At 35.5% G+C, this 22,639-nt stretch overlaps 1 protein-coding gene across 15 annotated transcripts in view; it reads right to left on the reverse strand.

The window, feature by feature from the left end:
- LOC110584960 (sarcolemma associated protein) overlaps positions 1 to 22,639 on the reverse strand; it is a 162,729-nt gene that overhangs the window by 54,678 nt on the left and 85,412 nt on the right. For 5 of the 15 annotated variants that reach the window (XM_021695144.2, XM_021695141.2, XM_044921345.1 and 2 more), the window contains exons 3-12: positions 16,495 to 16,567; positions 13,013 to 13,049; positions 11,314 to 11,376; positions 7,661 to 7,756; positions 7,331 to 7,402; positions 5,882 to 6,022; positions 4,635 to 4,772; positions 2,745 to 2,913; positions 2,608 to 2,658; positions 2,077 to 2,127 (exon numbers count right to left, since the gene is read on the reverse strand). In XM_021695144.2, the coding sequence (XP_021550819.1) occupies positions 2,077 to 2,127; positions 2,608 to 2,658; positions 2,745 to 2,913; positions 4,635 to 4,772; positions 5,882 to 6,022; positions 7,331 to 7,402; positions 7,661 to 7,756; positions 11,314 to 11,376; positions 13,013 to 13,049; positions 16,495 to 16,567 (891 nt within the window). Of the gene's footprint in view, positions 1 to 2,073; positions 2,128 to 2,607; positions 2,659 to 2,744; positions 2,914 to 4,634; positions 4,773 to 5,881; positions 6,023 to 7,330; positions 7,403 to 7,660; positions 7,757 to 11,313; positions 11,377 to 13,012; positions 13,050 to 16,494; positions 16,568 to 22,639 lie in introns of all 15 variants that reach the window. The other 10 variants (XM_044921379.1, XM_021695147.2, XM_044921364.1 and 7 more) reach the window with 4 other exon arrangements.

Below are 22,639 nucleotides of genomic sequence, written 5' to 3' on the forward strand. Positions count from 1 at the left end.
TATAAAACCTGTGCTTATATATAGTATAAAACCTGTGCTTATATATATAAAGCAGCTACTTTAGATTTAAGTAATTTCAGAAACAGAGTTTACTAGAGAAACAGCATTAATCTTAACATCTCCAGATATTTTTAAAATATTCTCTTAAAACTATACTTGGTTCCTTCTCTACTATTTAAAGAGTAATTTTAGATAAAGTCATATCTGATAGCATACTGTGGCTATGGGCTTTGGTAATACCGGAATGCTTGATAACTGGTTTGTTATTATATAACAAATGATTCAGAACAGACTCATCTTATTCCAAAGTCACTCTGTACTACATCTGGCATAATGAAGTTTTAGTGCATTATCAAGATATTTACTATCCCGTTTTGTTAAAGATATACTGTAGGTCACTCTCACACCACTCAATTTATCACCACTAAAAATCCAAACACACCAGCAGGGAAAAAACAATCATGGTAAGAAGTATCCAAAATATTCAGTCTTAAATCAAGGAGTTGTCTACAACTATTCTCATCTAAATCAATTGGAATTGGCAAAAAATTTTAAGCAGTAATCTGACAACTCTAAAATAATATAAAGATGATTTAGTGTATATAAAGGGATTCTCTTAACTGAAGGAAAAGCATGTTCCGAGCTTGAGTTATACATTATTAATAAATACATGCTTAAATCAAAATGGTGATGAATTGGAATAAAAAGTGCTCGTGCCAGAAAGAGAAAAAAAAAAAAAAAGCAAATAATGACAACAAAAAATAAAAATTCATTTAACAATGACAAGCTTTTAGAAGATGAGGATTAAGTCGTTTTATATATGTTTGCTAAATATAATTAATAAACAGAAATTAGTAATATTAGTAATGAATATAAACTACACCTTTAAAAAATTCTCGAATTGAAACTCAAACTGGAATTCTAAAATGTAGATGTATTTTATAAAACACATATAGAATAGGCAAGTAACGATGATGAATGACAATAACTTTTGAGTTTCAAGGTTTGTTATAGATTATATGTAATATTAGGTCTTGAGCTTACAGCTCACATATACATGATTACTTGAGCCTATCTTGCCGGTTCCTGATTGAAAACCAACCACACAAAAACAAGAACAAAAAAGCACCTCCTAACTTTATCAGAGTTGGCTGCTGCCCCAAGAACTATAAAGATATCCCCTGATACATGAAAAAAATATTTAATAAGAAGTTCTGAGTATTGACCTTGATATCTTCTACTAACTTCTGTATAAAAACTAAGATGAGAGATACACAGATTTGTAAACACAGAAAATAATTTTATTCATTCTGTACTTAAAGAATCTAATGCAGGATCTGGCACATAGCTAGTGTTCAATTAATGTTGGATGGATGGAAATGGGGGAGGATGAATGGGGATCTTCATAACTGAAGGAATGTACAAGCCATTGGGTAAAAAGTACCCCATGCAGTCAGTAACAGGAAAACCAAGAGTAGCTATACATTTTTGGCAAGAGATAATGCAAGCTATCCAGAAAGAAGGGTCCCAATAAACTAATCATTAACTAATAAATGACTTTTCAGACAGCATAAATGACTGATCCTGTTTTTTCTGATTAAAGAAATAGATGTACAGTGTAAAGAAAGCAGTTTCTATGACATATCCAAGAGCTCAATGCGCTGTTAAGTAAACCCTTGGCCGGGAATGGAGCGGGATACAAACATCGAAAATGGAGGCCCAATATCCTCAGGAAACAGTACTTGATGGAAGAAAATTGTAGTCGAGTTCTTTGAAAAATATACTGGGGAGAAAGCTATACTATGCTGTATAAACCAACGCTAATTGAACTTTATAATTTTCCTGTTACTTGAATAATTAAAATTTCCATATAATAAGGGATATCTAAACAAAAATCACAGCATTAAGAATTACAAAATAAAGGGAAGCTTTTTTTTTTAAAGCTGGGATTCAATGGTCTATGAACTGCATGCTTTTCATTCCAAGCACTTAAAACCTTAAAACGCTGATCTCTCTATCCTGCTTAAATAGTAAAAGGGTATCATGAAAGAAAAACATTTAAGTTTTTTACACTACCTTTTTCTGTGCTCCCATTTATTTTAGGTAAGAAGTCATCAACTTGTATCCCTAGGATTAAGACAGTGTATCATTGCCTGATCAAAGAAAGTGTTACTTTAAAACTGGTCTCAAGTGTAACCATGGCATTTTGTATTCCTACTTAACATTAAGACAGTATAGCACACTTTAAATTTGTTTTTAAAAGAAGGGCTCAACTGGACATTTTCTATCGACTCAGAGAAAAAGCTACAATTGCCTTCCAACAAACCTCAAAAGAAAAAGGATCCTGCTGTGCATTTATTTTTCTTATTTAAATATCTCTAAATAGAGCATCTCAGATGCAGAAATTTCATTTATCTCAAGGACTAAACAATGGTGCCCACTGGTGGCAATCAAGCATATTTTTAAAGGAAATTTTCTGAAAGACTGTAGATACTTTATACCTAAAACAAAATATCCCTCTTAAAATAAGTACCCCATGAGAGAGTAAACATCAAAAGTCCAATGATAAAATTCAGCTTTAAATAAGAAACTGGGTAACACACCTACCTAAACTGCTGCATTCTTTAAGAGTTTTCTCCTGAAGATGTTCTAACCGTACTGTAAATAAAAGTCCAAGAAAAAGATATTTCACAGATAAAAGAAAAAAAAATCAAATCAAATCAACTTCTGGATTAGCAACTTACCTTGTAAAGCTGTTAGCCTTTCATTGGTGAAGTCATTATCAGCTTGCAAAGCTTCTATTTTTGCCTGGAGCTCCTGTTCTTTTTCTTCCATTTCATCTATTTTATGTTGTAATTCTTTTTTCTCAGCTTGTCCCTTCTGTTGGATTTCTTCTTGTTTTCCCTCTGCTACCTGTTGAGAAAGAAAAAAAATTTCAGTTATTTCATAAAGTCTGAACTTGCTTTCAGAGGCCTAAAGCAGGACTGCTTTTATTCACCATAAACTTCTAAGGAGAATATTCAATATTATAGAACATATTTGTAAATGTCAAAATAATGTCAAAAGTGGTCTGCACTGAAGTCATGCTTCCCTATCACCTAGGGAAAAAAAACCTGCAGCAGGCAAACAGGCCTAATACATACAGATAAGGGGGTCAAAATGAAAAACTCCACAGTTTTCAAGAGGGAAATATGTAAGGTTTTCCCCTGAAATTACTATTGTTTAAATTAGCTTATAAGTTCTAAAATGTAACTTACTCTGATATTTTATTTTATTTTATTTATTTATTTTTTTAAAAGATTTTATTTATTTATTTGACAGAGAGATAGCGAGAGCAGTAACACAAGCAGGGGGAATGGGAGAGGGAGAAGCAGGCTTCTTGCCGAGCAGGGAGCCTGATGTGGGACTCGATCCCAGGACCCTGGGATCATGACCTGAGCCGAAGGCAGACGCTTAACGACTGAGCCACCCAGGCGCCCTACTCTGATATTTTAAACAAAACTGTGTTTAGTTGAAGGAATGATGATAATAAGCACTTTTCAAAATGACCTCCTTTTAATAAGACCAACCTTTAAAACTATTACAGGTTCACCAACCACACAGAGGGAGGGATGCCCTGGTCTTCTCTAACAAATATGTGTCTTCTAGCCACTCATTCCATGGTTTGAATTATTTAAAGATGGGTCTTCACAAACTCAGTTATAACATTTAAAGGACCAACTTGACATTACGTATGGCCTCACCTGTCCTTATCCTAAATGCCCTAGAGCTATAGGGAGCTGCAGCTGAAGCAGTTAATAGCATCCCTGGAGGCTACGAGGGTCCATACAGATGACTCCAAGGTTACTTCTGGCCTTGTTCCAGAACTAACGTAGTTGGGCTCTGCCTTTGGGGCTGCCCACGGTTAAGCAGATTCAAGTTTTTTAAAAGTCTAAATATCTTGGGGTTTGCTGATTTATTTTATTTTATTTTTTTAAGTTTTATTTATTTGACACAGAGAGACCCAGTGAGAGAGGGAACACAAGCAGGGGGAGTGGGAGAGGGAGAAGCAGGCTTCCCGCTGAGCAGGGAGCCCGATGCAGGGCTCATCCCAGGACCCTGGGATCATGACCTGAGCCGAAGGCAGACACTTAATGACTCAGCCACCCCGGAGCCCCGGTTTGCTGATTTACATCTACTTCCTGTTATATATTAAAAGATGCCTGTTGTGAAGTACTATTTATTTCCATCTAGAGAAAATATGTCAGCTTTTACAGACTTTCAATTATCTGTGGCAATGGGGTTTGGGCTAAATGGCATTTTATTTTATTTTTTTTTAAAGATTTTATTTATTTATTCATGAGAGACAGAGAGAGAGAGAGAGAGAGAGAGAGGCAGAGGGAGAAGCAGGCTCCCAAGGAGCAGGGAGCCTGATATGGGACTCGATCCCAGGACCCTGGGATCATGACCTGAGCCGAAGGCAGACGCTTAACCATCTGAGCCACCCAGGCGCCCCAAAATGGCATCTTATTTTTACTACAAATTTCAACTACTACCAAATTTTACATCAACAACTATTCAGCAATACCTAACCTCTTAATCTATCCAGTGTGTTAGGGACTATTAACACACTTTCAGGTTGAGTAAATACATACCTTTAATTTATCAGATAAATCTTTAATCTCATTAACTGCTCCATTATATTTATTGGCTAATTCTCTTAATTCTTCCTGAGTCCGTTCATTCATTTCTTTAAGATGGGTACATTCATCTTCAGTATTACTCAGACTTCGCTGTAATTCAAGTTTAGAGATAACTGTTTAGAATAAATGCACATTCTAAATTCAACTTATAAAAAGTGTTAATTATATGGGCTGTTCAAAATTAACATCTGCCCTGGCCTTTATATAAGAGTTAAACAACATAAGAATTTTAACTTACTTTAGGTACATGCTAAAACACAAAATACAACAAAAAATTTGAAAAACGAAACAAAACAACAGAAAGGGAGCAGGGGAGGAAAGGATGTTACTTTTACATAACTACTTTTAAAAGACCACTGGGTATGACTTTTAGACTTGAAAATATTTTAAGCTTATCAATTCTTGAAAGCAAGTTACTAATAGGCACAATCAACTTAATAAGAAAATTAGAAGACAGCTAACAATTTTCTTTCCTTGCATGTCAAATTAATAACACAACACTGAATTAGTTACTATGGGATGAGGCTATTATAGAAACCATTACTATACCATATTCTAGAGTATATACTATATACTATAGTATTTTTACTATTGTTTACAATGGGCATTTTAACTAAATCCATTAACAAATAACTTCTGTGGTAATTTAGCAGTGGTTCAACGAATGACCTACATTATCAATGAGGTTGTTTTTAAAGCAATGAGAATCACATTTTGATTGTTCCTAAAAGACCAAGAAAGGACCTCAGAGATATTTTCCCTTTGACCTCCAAAGTTAGACACAGTTTTCTTCTCTAGAGGATGGGTAAATAAGAACAGTGGTAAGGTTCTCCACCTTCCACTAACTATCCTCAATTGGAAGAAAAGCAAAAACTAGGTGACAGGAGATCAATTCCCTGGCACATATCACAGTCCACTGTGTGAGAGGCCAAATCCTAAGCAGAATGCACATGGTTAAGACTCCCTCTGATTAGGCTTTTATTTGCTCAGTCACCGAGTAGAAACCACAAGCACCAGACTCAAATGATTACAATGAAAATTCCTAACAATGAAAACAGGCTACTATCCCTTCCCATTTGATAGACAGGAAATATTTCCTTACTATATAATACTCAAGTTTAAAATGTCTTAAAATATTAGCAATTTTAGGCTAAAAATTTTAAATCATCTACCATTTTGTATTTGTTAAAATGAAATACCTCAACTTCTGAAAGTTTTCTAACCACTTCAATTTTCTCCTGAAGAACCCGCCTCAGGGACTCTTTGGCTGTCGTCTCGTAGTTGTGTTTATCCTCCTGTAATGCTATAAGTTCCTTCCGTAAACTATCTTCTGTTTGATTCTAGGATTAGAAGATATTTATAATTATAGCCAAGTAATTTTTTTAAGTATTTACCATTTGGAAAAATAACACATTATGATGTTCTTTGAATTCTACATTAAGGTACCTCCAAATACAAATGATGTATTTAAAAATTGCACTGTAAATTATGCCTTCACAAATACATTAATCCACACTTCTGATAGAAAAAAAAAATGTCAAAGGAAATTGAGAATTTCTTTCAAATGTACAAAATGAATTAAGTCTCCTATCTGTCATACTCCCTGTAAGCCACAATATTTACATTTGTGGGTAAAAATAATCTCTTACTTTCAAAGGGGCCAAGCATCTTAAAACAATGGTTAAACCAAAAGGAATAAGAGAACCCTTAGGAAAAAGCTGACTCCAGCTCTGAGGCAGGAAATGTACAAGATGAGTCTGGAACACCTTGTCTAAAATGACAGCAGTAGGCGATCAAAGTTTGCTGGGGTTCTACCAAAAGGACTCAGGAACCAAAGATGGGATAATTTGAGCATCAATAACCACAACAAATGGAACAGGCTGAAACACATGAAATATATTTAAACCTAAGTTTGGAGAAAAAAAACACTTCATGGTCATTCTTTGGTAGATGAGAAGGAACCAACTCATTATTTTGAAATCCAGTAAATAAATGGAGAAAATCACTTATCCTTTTCCTAGAGAAAATGACTTCAGGGTAACAAAATGGTTTATGAGGGGGAATAGAAGTATTTATAGAAGTAATCCAGCTAATAAATGAAGAAATAACAACTACAACACGACCATTTTTGCAAGCCTTAATAATGGATCTAGACAAGGATCATCAAAGATTGCTAATATCTCAAAAAGAAAGACAACTAGATATTATGGTGCCTTCTGGTGAAAGTACACAATACTATTCATGAAGTACTGTTGGAAAAAAGAGTTGAACCTAAATCAGATCAAATCTCTAGATCAAACTACCAGTTTATGGTGTGGGAGGAGAGCTAGAAGAATGTGTAAATAACAATCCAGATTTAGGGAAATTATAGAGGACAAATGACCCAGTTTCTCCAGCAAATATCAACTGTGATAGAAAAAAAAGAAAGAGTTGTATATGGGTATTCAATATACAATTCTTTCTCCTTAATGTGTGTTTGAAATTTCCTCTAATGACAGAAAATTTAAAAGAATGGTGAAAACATATAAACGTTTTAGCATGTACTCAAAATGACAGTCAAAGAAATGAAGCTACATAAAAAACTATGCATTTTCATGCATAGTTAATGCATTTTTCTTTATGGATCTTTACTTGAGATTAATACTTACTTTGGAGCATGCCTGTAATTGGTTTCCCATAACTTCTAACCGTGATAAGAGTCTATCTTCATCTATTAAAGCCTGTTGAAGAAAAATTAAATATAAATAAAATCCCAGGGTAATTAAAAAATTACACATATCAAAAAGGTTGCTACTGCCAAAAAAAGATATGAAATCATAAAACTGACCAACATCCACTGTAAAATGCTAAATTTTCAATATTTGGTCATTAAGAAGTAAGTTTGCCTTTGCCTGCTAAAAAATTTCACTTTTAATCAATATCTAAGGGATATTAAACTATACTTAAATGCTTCTTGTATATAAAGGCAACTGGAATACCTGCCAACTGGTATCTGAAGCCTCTTGGGTGATGGCTAGTAGCCGCTGAAGTGTGGCTAACTTCTGTTCCAACATCTGTTCCCGATGTAAGGCCTCCTAATAGTACAAATCACAAAAGAGATTCTAATAAACTCAGCATGATCCTTGAAGAGAAATCAAAGTACATTCTGAAAATATTCTCATCTTATATCCCACTTTGTATCTTACTTTCAAACCTGATAAATCTACCTTGTAAAATATATATAAGCCATATCATTTTAGTCTCATTTCCTGGACTGTTAGGGGTACTGAGCTGCACCTTCCTCTATTAACAGAAAACAAGTGCCCTGTTTTTGTTTTCCTTTTAGTCATAATTCACAAGAGTTTTAAAAAAAAGGAAACCCAGAATAGAAGAATCCAACAAATGTTGAACCCTACATTTTATATATCTATATAAAACCCTCCATTTCCAATTATATATATATGTATATATGTAAATTTTTAAAAATATATACATATTTTTCAGAACAAACTCATTTCAAACTAAGCCAAACAATCTGGTCAGTAGCAAAGATATTTCTCAATGGCTTAGCTGCATGAGTATGACATCTAAAATAGAAATGTCTTTTAATTTTTCCTTTTAAGAATGTTACATATAGGGGTGCCTGGGTGGCTCAGTCGTTAAGCGTCTGCCTTCGGCTCAGGTCATGATCTCAGGGTCCTGGGACTGAGCCCCACATCAGGCTCCCTGCTCAGCGGGAAGCCTGCTTCTCCCTCTCCCACTCCCCTTGCTTGTGTTCCCTCTCTCTCTGTCTCTCTCTCTGTCAAATAAATAAATAAAATCTTAAAAAAAAAAAAAAAGAATGGTACATATATATAAGTATATATATTTAAGGAGAGAGACTGTTGTTTCACAATCTCTTGCATTTTCAGGTGTTCTGATTCTTTGTGACTGTATGCCACTTAGCAGCAATCAAATATGCCAAAAATAAGTAAGAGTCCACCAATGTAATAAGGGGTCAAGGAGTTCTATAACCATTTGGCAGCTCCAAAGGGATATTTTTACAGAGAAGGACATTAGCAAGCAAACCCTTATCTCTAGGTCACTTGTTAACATTTGATAGCTGTTAAGAGGGTCTCCCCTTCTAGAAGTCAAGGTGAAAATGCTCACATAGCATTGAGCTGTGGTTATGGCACATCTTTAAATTTCACTTTCTTCTATTCCTGTCATTAGCCAAAGAAGAACACTTACTACCCTAATACCTCTGGAGCCACCTCAAAAAAGAAGGATATGCTTCAAAGACAGTACTTGAGGTTTAAAGTATGCATTTATTTTTCTCGACATCCTTGGCAAATAATGATTAAAGAAAATCTGATCTAATTAGAGTTACAGGTACCGTTTTTTAAATATAACTCTAGGGGCTCCTGGGTGGCTCAGTTGGTTAGGCGTCTGTCTTCTGCTCAGGTCATGATCCCAGAGTCCTGGGATCGAGCCCTGCATCGGGCTCCTGCTCAGCGGGAAGCCTGCTTCTCCCTCTCCCACTCCCCCTGCTTGTGTTCCCTCTCTCACTATCTCAAATAAATAAAATCCTTAAAATAAACAAATTAAAAGTATAGATTAAGGAATCTAACAAAAGCCATAAAACACAGCTTACACTTACAAGAGACTGGTTGCCAAGTTTATTTTAAGCTCTTAAAACACTACTAATATCCAGGAAATTAACATTAAATGCTGCAAAAAGTTTTACTTAAAAAGAAAACCACCAAACAATCACTACTTCCACTAGATGGTGTAATTTCACCTTTTTAAACTCAATTCCATTTAGAGTTTCATAATTCCATGAGCCACATCCTAACAGAAATCTAATACTTCCAGGAATACCTTTTAGTTCTAAGGCATGAAATGTATCTATTCCAGTTTTTACTTAAAAGATTTACATTAGAACTTTAGCAATTCAAAAAGATGTATACAGAAAAGACAGCACAGTATAATCTCTCAAAAACCAGAAAAGAACAGTGAAAGATGATGCCCACTATGAATATTCAAAGAACTGACAAAATTGGAAAAAGTACTGGAGTGAGTCAGGGCATTAGACCCACAGTCCATGATGACTGGTAACTATATAGGGTATAGACTCAGGAAATCATTTTACCTATAATGAGCCTCATATTTCTCATAGAAAAATGGAGGTTAAAAAAAAATGGAGGTTAGACAAGATCAATCTCAAAGTTTTCTTCTATCTCTAAAAATAAGAGAGATCTAGGTCAACTAGTGTGCCTTTCTACTGAGTGGTAAACAACTGCTAACATGTATGGCATACATTGTATGTGACACACTGTTCTAAGTGCCTTACATATATTGATTCACAATTCTGTGAGGGACATGCTATTATACCCACATCATAGATGAAGAAAATGAGGCTCTGAAGTTAAAGGTCTGAAAAGGTCTGACGTTAAAGCCACAGACCAGGTCCAGGGAATTCCGGCTAGACTCTATGCTTTTAGACATTCTCCTAAACTGCAAATGTGTAAAACGGCTTTTCTATGCATCATTACATAATGACCAGTGGAAGGAAGGATCTGATTAATACTCTAACAATTTTCAGACTTAATCCAGCGTAAATCTCCCAAAATCAAGAAGAAAAAAAAAGCCACTTATTTCCTTTTTGGAGATTTCTATGGCTCTTTAAATATAGTATTAACTTCTTCAGGAGCCCATTCCATCAGGTCAGTAGCACAGCATAGTGTTAAGGGCATGGACTCTGAGGTCTGACTGAGTTCAAATCCCATCTTTACCACAGAGTAGGTGTGTAATACTATGTAAATTATTTAACCTTCCAGGCTCTCAGTTACTCCATCTATAAAAATGGAAATAAAATATGTACCTTATGGGATTGTTCTGAAGATTAAATGAATAGAGGTAAAGTGCTAGAGTCTGGCATATAGTAAGTGCTATATAACCATTTGCTATTAATATTATACTAAGCACCCAAGATCTCTCCAGGCTTAATTTTATTTAAAAGTCATCTATGAATAAAGAACTATTTTGAAACTTCCTCATCTTTGAGTAAAAAAAAAATTCTCTTGTACAGACCCCTATCTTTACTAGACTTAATAATCCTGATTCTTTTTTTTAAAAAAGATTTTATTTATTTATATACCAGAGAGAGAGAGAGAGCGCACCAGGGGGAGTGGCAGGCAGAGGGAGAAGTAGGTTTCCTGCTGAGCAGGGAGCCCGACATGGGACTCGATCCCAGGACCCTGGGATCATGACCTGAGCCGAAGGCAGACGCCTAACCGACTGAGCCACCCAGGTGCCTCCACAAGACCTAGTTTAAATCCTTTTTTTAACTTTGAGAGATACTTCTTTTGTATTTGTATCCAGGCAATATTTCTTCTTTTTTTTTTTTAAAGATTTTATTTATTTATTCATGAGAGACAGAGAGAGAGAAGCAGAGGGAGAAGCAGGCTCCCAAGGAGCAGGGAGCCCGATGTGGGACTCGATCCCAGGACCCTGGGATCATGACCTGAGCCGAAGGCAGACGCTTAACCATCTGAGCCACCCAGGTGCCCCAGGCAATATTTCTTTAGCTATACTTGTGAACTAGCAAATTCAAATCTAAGTTGTTTAATTCTACTTTTAAAAACTAAGAATTTTTAAGATTTACTTTTACCTGTAGATACTGAGAAAGCTGGAATAGTTCCTGAGAGTACATACTTGGAGTGTTAGCAGCAACCTAGAAACAAATGACACAAGTACCAATAGTCACACAAATGTTTATAAAAGACATTAAAGCCAAACCAAGTCCTTGAAATGTCTATTTACTGAAATATGCAAAACAAAAATTATTGTTCAGCTTAATGAGTTTCTTCTGTTTTCAAAATATTTCTGTCTCATGTCCAGAATTTGTAAATGGTATTATTTTTTGCTGACCAGTCTGAGATTTATAAGCAGGGTGGTGGAACGAGTACCACTCATGCAAACATTCCTTGATAAGCCAAATCACAAACACAGCACAAGAGCAATACAGCCCTTTCTTAATTCAGAAATAATACGTCCTAAATCAATGAACATATATTTATCCCTTTTAAAATTCATTGTTAAATAGTTCTTCAATAGGCCAACAAGTCACAATCCTTTTAGAAGTAGCCATCCTCCAAATGGGAGTTGTATGTGGGGGTGCAGGGAGAGACAGGACATGAAATATAACACTTTGTCCAATGGCCAGAGGCAATGAAAATAGATCTGTCTTAAAAAAAGGAAAGAAGGAAGGTAGAAACAAAGAAAGAGAAAGCAAGCAAGCAAATAGCTTTCTTTTTTTTCTTCTTTAAACTACAGGTAGGTTTAAGAAGAAAAAGATGGGAAATAATGGTGCTTAAATTACAAATCACAGAAAAAATACTTAGAACTCAAGAGTATTAGAAGAAATACTTTCAATAAGGGGTTCTTCCCAAGTGTGGAACATAGAACCATGGCATTATTCACCCTCCCCAAAAAAGAAGAAACTATGATTACCCATATCCTCAATACTACCAAGCCTTATGTATTAACATTAATGATGTTAATAGCATCATTCCTGATTAAGTTCAGAAAGTATATTTTTATTCATATGCTAACTAGAATTCAGAGAAGTGACATTATTTTTAAAAGTTAGTCCTAAATTGGCAAGGCCTTTATTTACTTCTGAAATAATTCTTGGTATTACCGAGGTTGATGATCAACCACTTGGCAGGCTTTCAGTCTTTATCCAAATGGAAGAAAAAAATGTAAAATATTTTTCCAATAGTTTAATTAGTACACTAAGAAAAACCATTCACATTAATGTCAAAAGATATAGATGTATTTTTTTGCTATTTAGCAATGATATCTACAGTTTATTACACCATTATTTCTGAACCAAGGGAAAAATACTAACAAGTAATTATTGCAAATTTTCTGACCAAATCAAGTTAAAACTAATTTTCAAGGACAATAAAAGAGCAATTTCTGTAAACCCGTATTTCTGTTATTTCTATGTGTAGTATATGTTGGGTGAACTATTTGGGCAGAAAACTTCAATAGATATTTCTAAATAGAATTGTATTCCAGAATAAAAAGTAGTAACTAACACTTCTTCTCTGGCCAGGCACAAAGCAAGTGCTCCTAGTCTATACAATCGGCCATTTACTTGAGATAATAAAGGTTTCTTCCTCAGAAACATCCATCCTAAATTCTCCAGAAGACCGCAATAACCAAATACCTACATACACTGTATATAATTTGTTACAGAAGAAAAAGAAGTTTCTAGGTAGAGCGTCTTAAAAACAAACAAAAACCTTTTCCAAAGCAATATAACCAAGTTAGTTTAGAAAAAATAATCATTAGTAACTTACTTTGTCAACAGGACTTGGTAATGGAGCATGGATGACACTGAAAAGTAAAATTTAGAATTTTTTATCTAATTTCCTGACAATAGAGGAAACAGTATGACAGTACCAGAATGAATATCTTAAACCCCAAAGTTGATACACTTGCTGTCATAATTAAAAGACTGTGAATTACTTTTTAATTCTTCATAAATACATAGAATTCTTAGAAAACAAGGTAATAAATATACAAATCTACCTTTTACACATAATATATTTCTAAACACAAATTCAAAATTCAAAATGTATTAAATACCCTTTGAAGATCCACTATTTAATGAGGGCTCTGGTGAATTCCATGGCTATAGAATTTCTATATAGAAAAGAAGCACTGCTTAAATTATCCATTTTTAATTTTGGAATGTGCAAATTATGTCTTTTTAAAACTAAATATTCCTATACACAAAGTCTTAAAAACCAAAGTTCTACTAGAAAGAAAGCTATAATTTGGAAACTTGTTCTAGTGGAGAACAACTTTAGCTAACCAAATAGTATTACTGTTCTCTACTCAGCCACCTCACACACTAACTACTGAAAGCTTAGATGTAGGTATGAAACTAAACTCGGTATATCTCTTTAAAACTAAGCAGTAAACAGTATAATTGGTACTAATTGCTTTTGGGCCTTATGAAGTACTAATGACAGACAGGCAGTGTAGTATAACAGTTAAGCATGCAGACTCAGATGCCATACTGACTGGCCCCAAATTCTGGCTCTACTTACCAGCTGTGTAATCTTGGGCAAGTTTACCTAAGCACTATAGGTCTTCAGCTTCCTCATCCATAAAATGAGGGTAATCACAAAAACAACCCCATGGGGTAACTGTGAGCATTAAATGTGTTAATAGAAATAGCTTTCAACAGTACCTAGGACATAGCAGAACTTGATCCTACTACCACTCCCATGAGAACAGAGCAGCTAAGGAAGCCAGGCACTGTGACCAGTTTACCTCTGGATCCCGAGAACCTATCACAAGGCCCTAGCAAAGCTGGCACCTAATGAAGGTTTAAAAACTTACACCAACTTTAGTTTTTCTCTCTACCCTATAAATATGGAATAGACAGTTTGAACACAACCTTCTTTTTCTTGGCTATACAAGCAATACATATTGATTATAGAAAATGTGTGATGTAAAGCATGAGGAAATAACTAAAAATTACCTAATGCCAGCACCTAGAGATAACCATTTGAGATATATTTTTCTCTGTAGATATGCACATATAGGCAAATGAACTTAAAATCTAAATAGAAGCAAACAGTATCCATGTTTTTTTTAAATCCAGTTTTCTTAGTGACCCAAGTACAAAATTTTCTGTTCTTATGAAAATTTGGTTAACAAAAGGCTAAAAATCAAGCTGAACATTCCATAAGGAATATATATATATATGTATTTTACAGATACTATCCTGGATATAGGTGTATTTTGTTTGAATTATAGAAAAAGTTCATATGCAACAAGGGAATACAGAAAAGGAAAACCATTATTTAGTGTTAGGATGGTGGGATTATAGGCAATTTTTCTCTGTTATCATTTAAAAATTATTTGTGCAGGGGCGCCTGGCTGGCTCAGTCAGTAGAGCATGTGACTCTTGATCTCAGAGTCGTGAGTTTGAGCCCCATGTTGGGTATAGAGATAAGTTAAAAAAAATTATTTGTGCAATATAATAAAGTCAAGGAAGAAAAAAGAACTAGCTTTTTGAATTAGCTAGTGAGGATCTTAAAAGTATTAAATGCTATGTATATAATATACGTGAAATTCTAAGCATTCTGGCATACCCAAATGTATCTTGATTGCTAAAAAAGATTGCAGTAACAGAAACAGCCAAATGATCACTGTGTGCTTAATATATGCCAGGTACCACACAAAACTCTTTAAGTGCATAACCTTGCTTAAACCTCCTCATAAAATTCCTGCTCAGTAGGTACTATTGTTATCTTCATTTTTCAAATGAGAAAAGGGAGGCCTGTTCAAGACACAGAATAGGTGGAGTTGGGCTTTGACTATCCACCTCTAAAGACCATTCTGATCTTCTACCAGCTCTAGAGAACTGTCTGTCCAAAATTCATCTTCTCCAAAAAGTCAGCCAGACTATGTACAATGAAACTGGCAGCAAAATTTTAAATAATACTAATATTTAACCACATGAGGAAAAACCAAACAATGAGAAGAAAACAAGGGGCAAAGATGAAAAGCATTGGGGAAACAAGAAGGATAAGGACACAATTCACTAACATAGACTTTGAAAAATTTACATGTCCTCCTAGATGGAACCTGAGATCACAGATAACCCTTTATATAACTGCTCAAAGCTTTTAACTCCATGAAAGAAAAATCTCATTATCACACACAAACATCAAGATCTTTAAGAAGCCACACATCATTAGTTGATTAGTAGTTACTCTTATTTTTAAAAACCCTTGACTCCTGAGTCACATTAAAGTTCCCAAAGTTAACTGTATTTTTAATAATTAAACTAGAAAAAAAAATTAAACTATGATATAGAATAGGAAACAGACTGTTTTACCTTTAAATGTTTAAAAATTTTTGCTTTGCTTCAGATATGCTTAAAGCCAAAAAAAAAATTGGTAGCATCTAACTGAAGCAAAATATATAGTAAGCCTAATGAAAGCACAGACTATCATAGTAATAGGAGGGCCTCTCTCTGCTTTCTTTTTCATTCTCTCTTTTCTACTCATTGTTCTACTTTGCCTTAAACTTACTGCTTATCTTAACCTCCCACCCTCAGATCTTTGTCTTTACTTTTTAAGAATAAAAAATATTATGTTGGGTATAGAAACAAGCTTCTTGCCCCCCAAATAAAAAATGCTTACCTTTAATTAGTAATTACTACATAATGATAATCTGTGAAAAGCACAAGATTAAAATGTACTTATATTTAGATTTTAACATTTACATTTTATGAGTAATTCTTCCTTTTCAATTTTGTCCTCCTCTAAGTGATCTTTCCACTGCTTCAGGGGGAAAAAAAATACAGCCTTGGAAAATCCCTCCAAAACTCCCACCAAAATAGGCTACTAACTGTATCAACATCCTCCAGGTCCTAAAAGATCATGACACCGGCATTAACTTCACAGGGAATCACAGTTTAAGAAGTCCTATATTAAATGCAGATCAAAATACAGTTATCACTCACCAGTAACTTACATACCCTAAATATTTTGAAAAACAACTAATTATCCATCAAAATATAAATTGTAAAGTTAAATTTGGAAACAAAATAATCTGTACCTCATTATACATTATTATTTAATAGAATCGTAGCTAATGTGAAAAAGAATTAAAATGAAGTATATTATATTCTAAAAGTACTGCATTAATTTTCTACCATTATTAGAATAATCCTGAAGTGTAACAGTATACCATCACCTAGAATATTATTAACCAAGGTAATTAATACAAAAAGTTCATAGCACTAAATTATACTCACTCTGAGCGAAGTCGGGCTTCCATACCATCTGGCAGAAAAAGTTTTATTGTGGAAACAATACACCCATGGGTAACTGGTTAAAACAAACAAATAAGATGGATTAAATAATTGTTTAAAAATACAAATCTTCATATCTCTCATATCTAACATATATTTTATTCCTAAATGCAATAACTTCCAGGAAAGAAATCTGGTGGTTTAATGACAATATTCACTCCCCTGGAGAAAGTCATCCCTCTTCATACTGAATCACAGTTGCAAGGCAAAATTACAGATAGAATAGTTTTTCAAAAGTGTCCTAACCTTCAATGCAATCCGTCAATAAAAGGTCAGTTGGATATATGGAAATACAATTGAGGAGAGGAAATGCACTTTCTCCCCTATCTGCTGGCATCAAAACCTAACTATTCCCCAATTTAATATTTAGCCCTAATTCCTAATTCTCCTGTCCACGCCTCACAAAACTCTAGTTCTGCATAATACAGCTTGGAATATGCTGTTCAAGTCCCCCATTTGATGAGTGAGAAAACCAAGACCTCAGAAAAGTGAAACTGCTTCTAGAACTCTGTTAAGTGTCAGAGCTGTTTGCTAGAACTCAAGTCTGAGATTTCCAGTTCAGTATTTAAAATTGTGGTTTTGTGTTCTTGGTGCTTTTTCTTCCTCCACCCTCAAACATTTTTACATAACATTACACCAATCACTTTGTAGACAACTTCTTACTATTGCTTCTTACTTCCTCCTTTTCCTTCTGATGATTTCAAGAGACAAAACCCCCCCAAAGGAGCGTTTATACAGAGCTTCTCTTTGTGATTGGGTTTTATGGGTTGATGGCTTTTTATTTCTTTGTTCTTCCAAGATTACATCTTCCAGGGTTAGGGTTCAAAGAGTTAATTTATTTAGTTTATCAAAATCTAATTAAAAGCTAATGCAGGGTGATGAAAATATACTATCTCATGATTAGAAGAGTGGTGGTTATGTGACTATACATTTGTCAAAACTCAGTGAGTTCTACATATAAAACTGGTGTTGCAAGTAAATTATATCTCAATAAAACTGATTAAGAATAAGCTAATGCTGGGGTAGTGCCTGGGTGGCTCAGTTGGTTAAGCGTCTGACTTTGGCTCAGGTCATGATCGCAGGGTCCTGGGATGGAGCCCCATGTTGGGCTCCATGCTCAGCGAGGAATCTGCTTCTTCCTCTCCCTCTGTCCCCCCCACCCCCGGCTTGTGCACACGCACGCTCTCTCAAATTAAAAATAAATAATAACTTTAAAAAAAAGGAATAGAGCTAAATGCATTATGTAAGAGTAACTTATTAAGTGATCAGGCCCATGAATCACCAAAATGAGATTATAAACATGAAGTAATATGATTATTCTGTCCTCTGGAAATACACAGTAAACTTAAGGAATTTAGTGAAGTTTACTCAATTTTCATTAACTTATTATTTGAAAAGTGTTAAAACAGATCAAGAACCATCTCTGGGACAGTCTTCTAAACTCTGCCTAACACAGCAATTATAGCCATGAACCACTGGGTTCCTTCCTTCTATTCAGGCCTCATCCTCTATCCTGTTACCATAAATACCCTATGCAAGACCAAGCTACCTGCACTTCCAAATTCTTTACTTTTCACAACTCCGTGCATTGTACAAGCTGTTATGTCAGTGATGTCCTTTATCCTCTCGCCTGCATAACCAAATGCTATTTACCCTCTAGGCTCAGACTTTCTACTTCACCAAATTCATTATGTGAGTTACGGGTCCCCAGAGCCTCCTATATCTACTTCTTATAATAGTAAGCACATTGCGGGCAACCCTGTTGGGACCCCTCTCACTCGAGAGCTTTTTCTGTATCTTCACTTAATAAACTTCTATCACTTTACTCACTAAAAAAAAAAAAAATAGTAAACACACTGCGTTGTGAATACTTATCATTTATACAACCGTGTCTCACCAGTTAGAGTCAACTCTGTGAGAGGGGAAAGGATTGGTTGCTTTTCACTTTTTATAGATTTTATTTATTTATTTGACAGAGAGAGACACAGAGAGAGAGGGAACACAAGCAGGGGGAGTGGGAGAGGAAGAAGCAGGCTTCCTGCAGAACAGGGAGCCCGATGTAGGGCTCGATCCCAGGACCCTGGGATCATGACCTGAGCTGAAGGCAGACACTTAACGACTGAGACACCCAGGTGCCCTGCTTTTCACTTTTTAAATCCCACACTTGGAAGAGTTACCTGGTACAAACTAGGCATTTAATGAATTACTGAATGTGAGAAAAAAACGTGTCTGGTTAATATTTTACAGCTTCCATTACCCAAGGTGAAGACGTCTTTTACTTTGAGGACAGTAGGGTTCACCTACACTTGTAAGAACTACCTAACTCCCTCCTTTCCCCAGTAGAACACAGGGAAGGGGCAGATTTATCCCAGCTCTATGACTCCCCCAGAGATTTACTATAAATAGGCTATAATAAATACAGGAGAACAGTACAAGAAGATCCAGCAGTTCTGACACTTGACCAATATATTTAAATTGATAATAAAGTCTAAAAAAGTAGGTGCAGTGAGTTACAGAATAAAACTGCAGTGCCAGAATGGACAAGCTGTGATATATTACACCAGAATTTCCATTGCTCAGATATATGACTCCAAAGTCCAGCAACTGGACTGATGTACAAATCTGTGAAATGAATCAAGGGCTAATACTGACTGGGCAGCACAGGTTGCTGTACTACTGAAGGCAGTTAAAGACCACAGCTTGCCCATTGCAAATTAAAAAGACAGCTAATAATTCTCTGCATCTGTGTACCTAGTTGTCACAAGAACCTTTTCAAAGGCAGGGCTGGCTAGACTAGATTGTCTGCTCTCAAATATTCTGAGTCACTCTGTAAACAAATTTTGCTCTCAAAATTTACCCAGAAACATTATTTACCATATTTCCAAGACTCAAAGACAAAATTGATTGTAAAACACACAATTTATAAGTTTCTTGGGCAGGGTAAGAAGGCTGCAGGATCACTGCCTCATTAAATACAGGTACCCTTCGCTTTTTTTTTTTTTTTTTTTAAAGAGAGACAGCGTGAGAGGGGGAGGGACAAAGGGAGAGGAAGAGAGAAAATCTTAAGCAGGCTCCACACCTAGCACAGATGTGTCTCGATCTCAAGACCCTGAGATCATGACCTAAGCTGAAATCAAGAGTCGGAGGCTTAACCAACTGAGCTACCCAGGTGCCCCCCACTTTGCTTTTTAAAAATTTATATTACATCACTTCACTTTTATGAAAGACCTACATTAGTACCTGTTTTTCTAACCAGAAGAAATCCGAAGAGGATTTTTGCTTATTATGAAAAAAGGTGAAAAGCGCAAATAGCATTCAGTGTGTTTTGCCGCAAGCTGTTACAAAGGCATTAAGAGTGGCCCCGCCAAATTCCTCCTCCACAAACTGCACTCAGCATCTCAGCATCCAGCCGCTATGGCTTTGAACTGTGTTTGTGAGCATCTGTGCTTTATTTTGATCTATTTTGTGTATCCATTAGCAAGATATGTCCTTAGGTATCAGAAAAGCCTAAGAGAGGTGACTTTTTGGGTCTGGGAACTCTAAAAAAATTTTCCATATAAATTAATGGTAATTGTTTCTTCACTTTACACCAATTTTAAAAGGTTGCATAGGGGGCACCTGGGTGGCTCAGTCGGTTGAGCATCAGACTTTTGATTTCAGCTCAGGTCTCAATCTCACGGTCGTTGAGTTTGAGCCCCTGCGTTGGGCTCCATGCTGGGCATGGCACCTACTTAAAAAAAAAAAAAAAGGTTTCATAGGAATGATCTACTTTCTGACAGCAAGGAAACCTGTACACATGCATGGTAAGCTACATGCAAATTTCAGAAATGTTTACACATTAAGAACAGGTATGTCTGAATCAAAAAAACAAGGTATCTATGGAGAAAAATCTGCAATTACTTATAGTTATGAGACTTTATTAAAAATAAAAATGAAGACTACCCAAGCTGTCATTTTTGTTTTTTTTTCCTCTATTATCTTATACAGGTTATTTATTTTGCTTTTGAGTTAATATATTTACTTCATGGTATGAAGTCAGTCTTTTCTATTGCCTATTCATATAAACACTACTTAAAGGACCCATGTTCACTGTGATTAGCTTAAAAGCTATTTAAGGCCCTGGACTGGGAGACTGAAACTTCTGGGGTATGTCGCAGTCTGGTTCTATCTCTGTTCCTGCATTGAGTTGGAAGGTCAACACTACTCTATATTTGAGTAGTTTGAAGGATCCCTTGAAATGACTGGCAGTAATAGGAAGTATAATGAGTAAGACCATAAAAGCACAAGAAACATCTAAAAAACCAAGACCTAAATGAGAGGTGTTAACATTTCCAAACTGGGGAATTATTTGCTTAATTGTCTTTTGACTGCAATCTAAGATAAAAGAGTTACCAAACTTTCATCCCTGAATTTTTCGTTTCATAAAGCTTTTGATTCAAAGATTTTAAAAATTTTTAAAAAAGATTTATGAGAGAGAGAGCATGAGCGAGGGAAGAGGCAGAGGGAAAAGCAGACTCTCCACTGAGCAGGGGAAAGAGCATGAGCAGGCGGTAGGGGCAGAGGGAGAAGCAGACTCCCTGCTGAGCAGGGAGCCCGATGCAGGGCTCGATCCCAGGACTCTGGGATCATGATCATGACCTGAGCCAAAGGCAGACACCTAACCAACTGAGCCAAGCAGGTGCCCCCCCTTTTCTTTTTTTAAAGTCAGAAAAGAGGCAGGAAAAGTTAAATGAATAGACAAATACATTTTAATTCTAAAAAAATGTTTTTGTATTGATATTCTATCATTGTCTTCATTTATGAGCTGGAGTTCAGTAATAAAAAGCTTTCCCTCCTCAACTACTTGTTTATGTCAGGAATAATTCCCTCCAGGAAAGGTAGCATAAATGCTTTATTCTTTCCCTTTACTTACATGTTTTCAGGATGGTTTACCTAGGTTCTTCCAAGGGTGATCAAATCTTTTTGTTTTCATTTTAGTATCATTTAAGTTCATGGATTTAAGCACAGTTGATATATTTTAATCCACTGCTGTTGTTTTTATTGATCCTCAAACTGTCTCATCTTTGATCAACTAGAACTTCATGTTAATTCGTGAGTTTTCCGACAGAACCCTAGCGGTCTTAGATAGCTTCATTGCTTTATATATACTATGACAAAATCTTCTAGGCTCAACCTGTACATTTCCTGCCTAGACTCAGAATTAGCTATTTCTCCCAGGAATCCTGTTCCTAGCTATTTATTCAGTGGGAGGAATCCTTTCTCTAGGTATGTGAATTCATTTGCTACTTTATTTCTCTAGCATACAATGGAGCAATACTGCTTGTTAGCTTATTTTTTGATTTATGCACAAGGAGTAGTGGTTCTTTGGTTTACCTGCTTGCTAAATATTCATTGAGAACCTGCTGGCTACAAAGCAGTATGCTGGTAAAGATGAAGAAAACCAAGATGATTATGACTAGGTCCTTGTCCTTGAGGAGATTTCAATTTATTTTGTAGAGAGAACAAGAAATATCTAACATAACAACAAAGGAGGAAATTTTTCACAAATGCTACAAAACACTATGGGAATTTGGAATGGACAAGGGCAGGGGAAGGATTTATAAAGAGGGTAAAAAAAAAAGAGTAAGATTTCAAATGCTGGAAATGGAAGGAAAGGCTGAGAGAATGGCATAAGCAAAGAAACAGAAAGAGAAGGCTATAAGAGAGTGCACCTCTTAGGAGGGCAGCTAGAGGAAGACTGGAGAGAACAGGTAAAGAATATATTTCAAGGCCTTCTAGGTGCCAGGCCTGACACTAATCACACTATATATGTTAACTAACTACTTATGACAAACCATCTAAATAGTCGTTTTTATGTCTTATTTTACAGATGAGACAGATAAGACAAGGTCAAAGAGGCTAAAGTAACTTGCGTGAGATCATACCCTTGGCAACTGGCAATGCTAGGATTCAAAAGCATCTTTTCTATACACCATCTTACCTCTAATCTAGTTTAACAGCTTAACATATATTAAGGAAAGGAATGGGAAACAAAATCAAAAGTTTGAACTGAGTCCACATTTTTGAGGGCCTCAAGCATACAACTAAG

The sequence above is a fragment of the Neomonachus schauinslandi genome, chromosome 1 (genome assembly GCF_002201575.2).
Source record: "Neomonachus schauinslandi chromosome 1, ASM220157v2, whole genome shotgun sequence".
Taxonomy (NCBI): domain Eukaryota; kingdom Metazoa; phylum Chordata; class Mammalia; order Carnivora; family Phocidae; genus Neomonachus; species Neomonachus schauinslandi.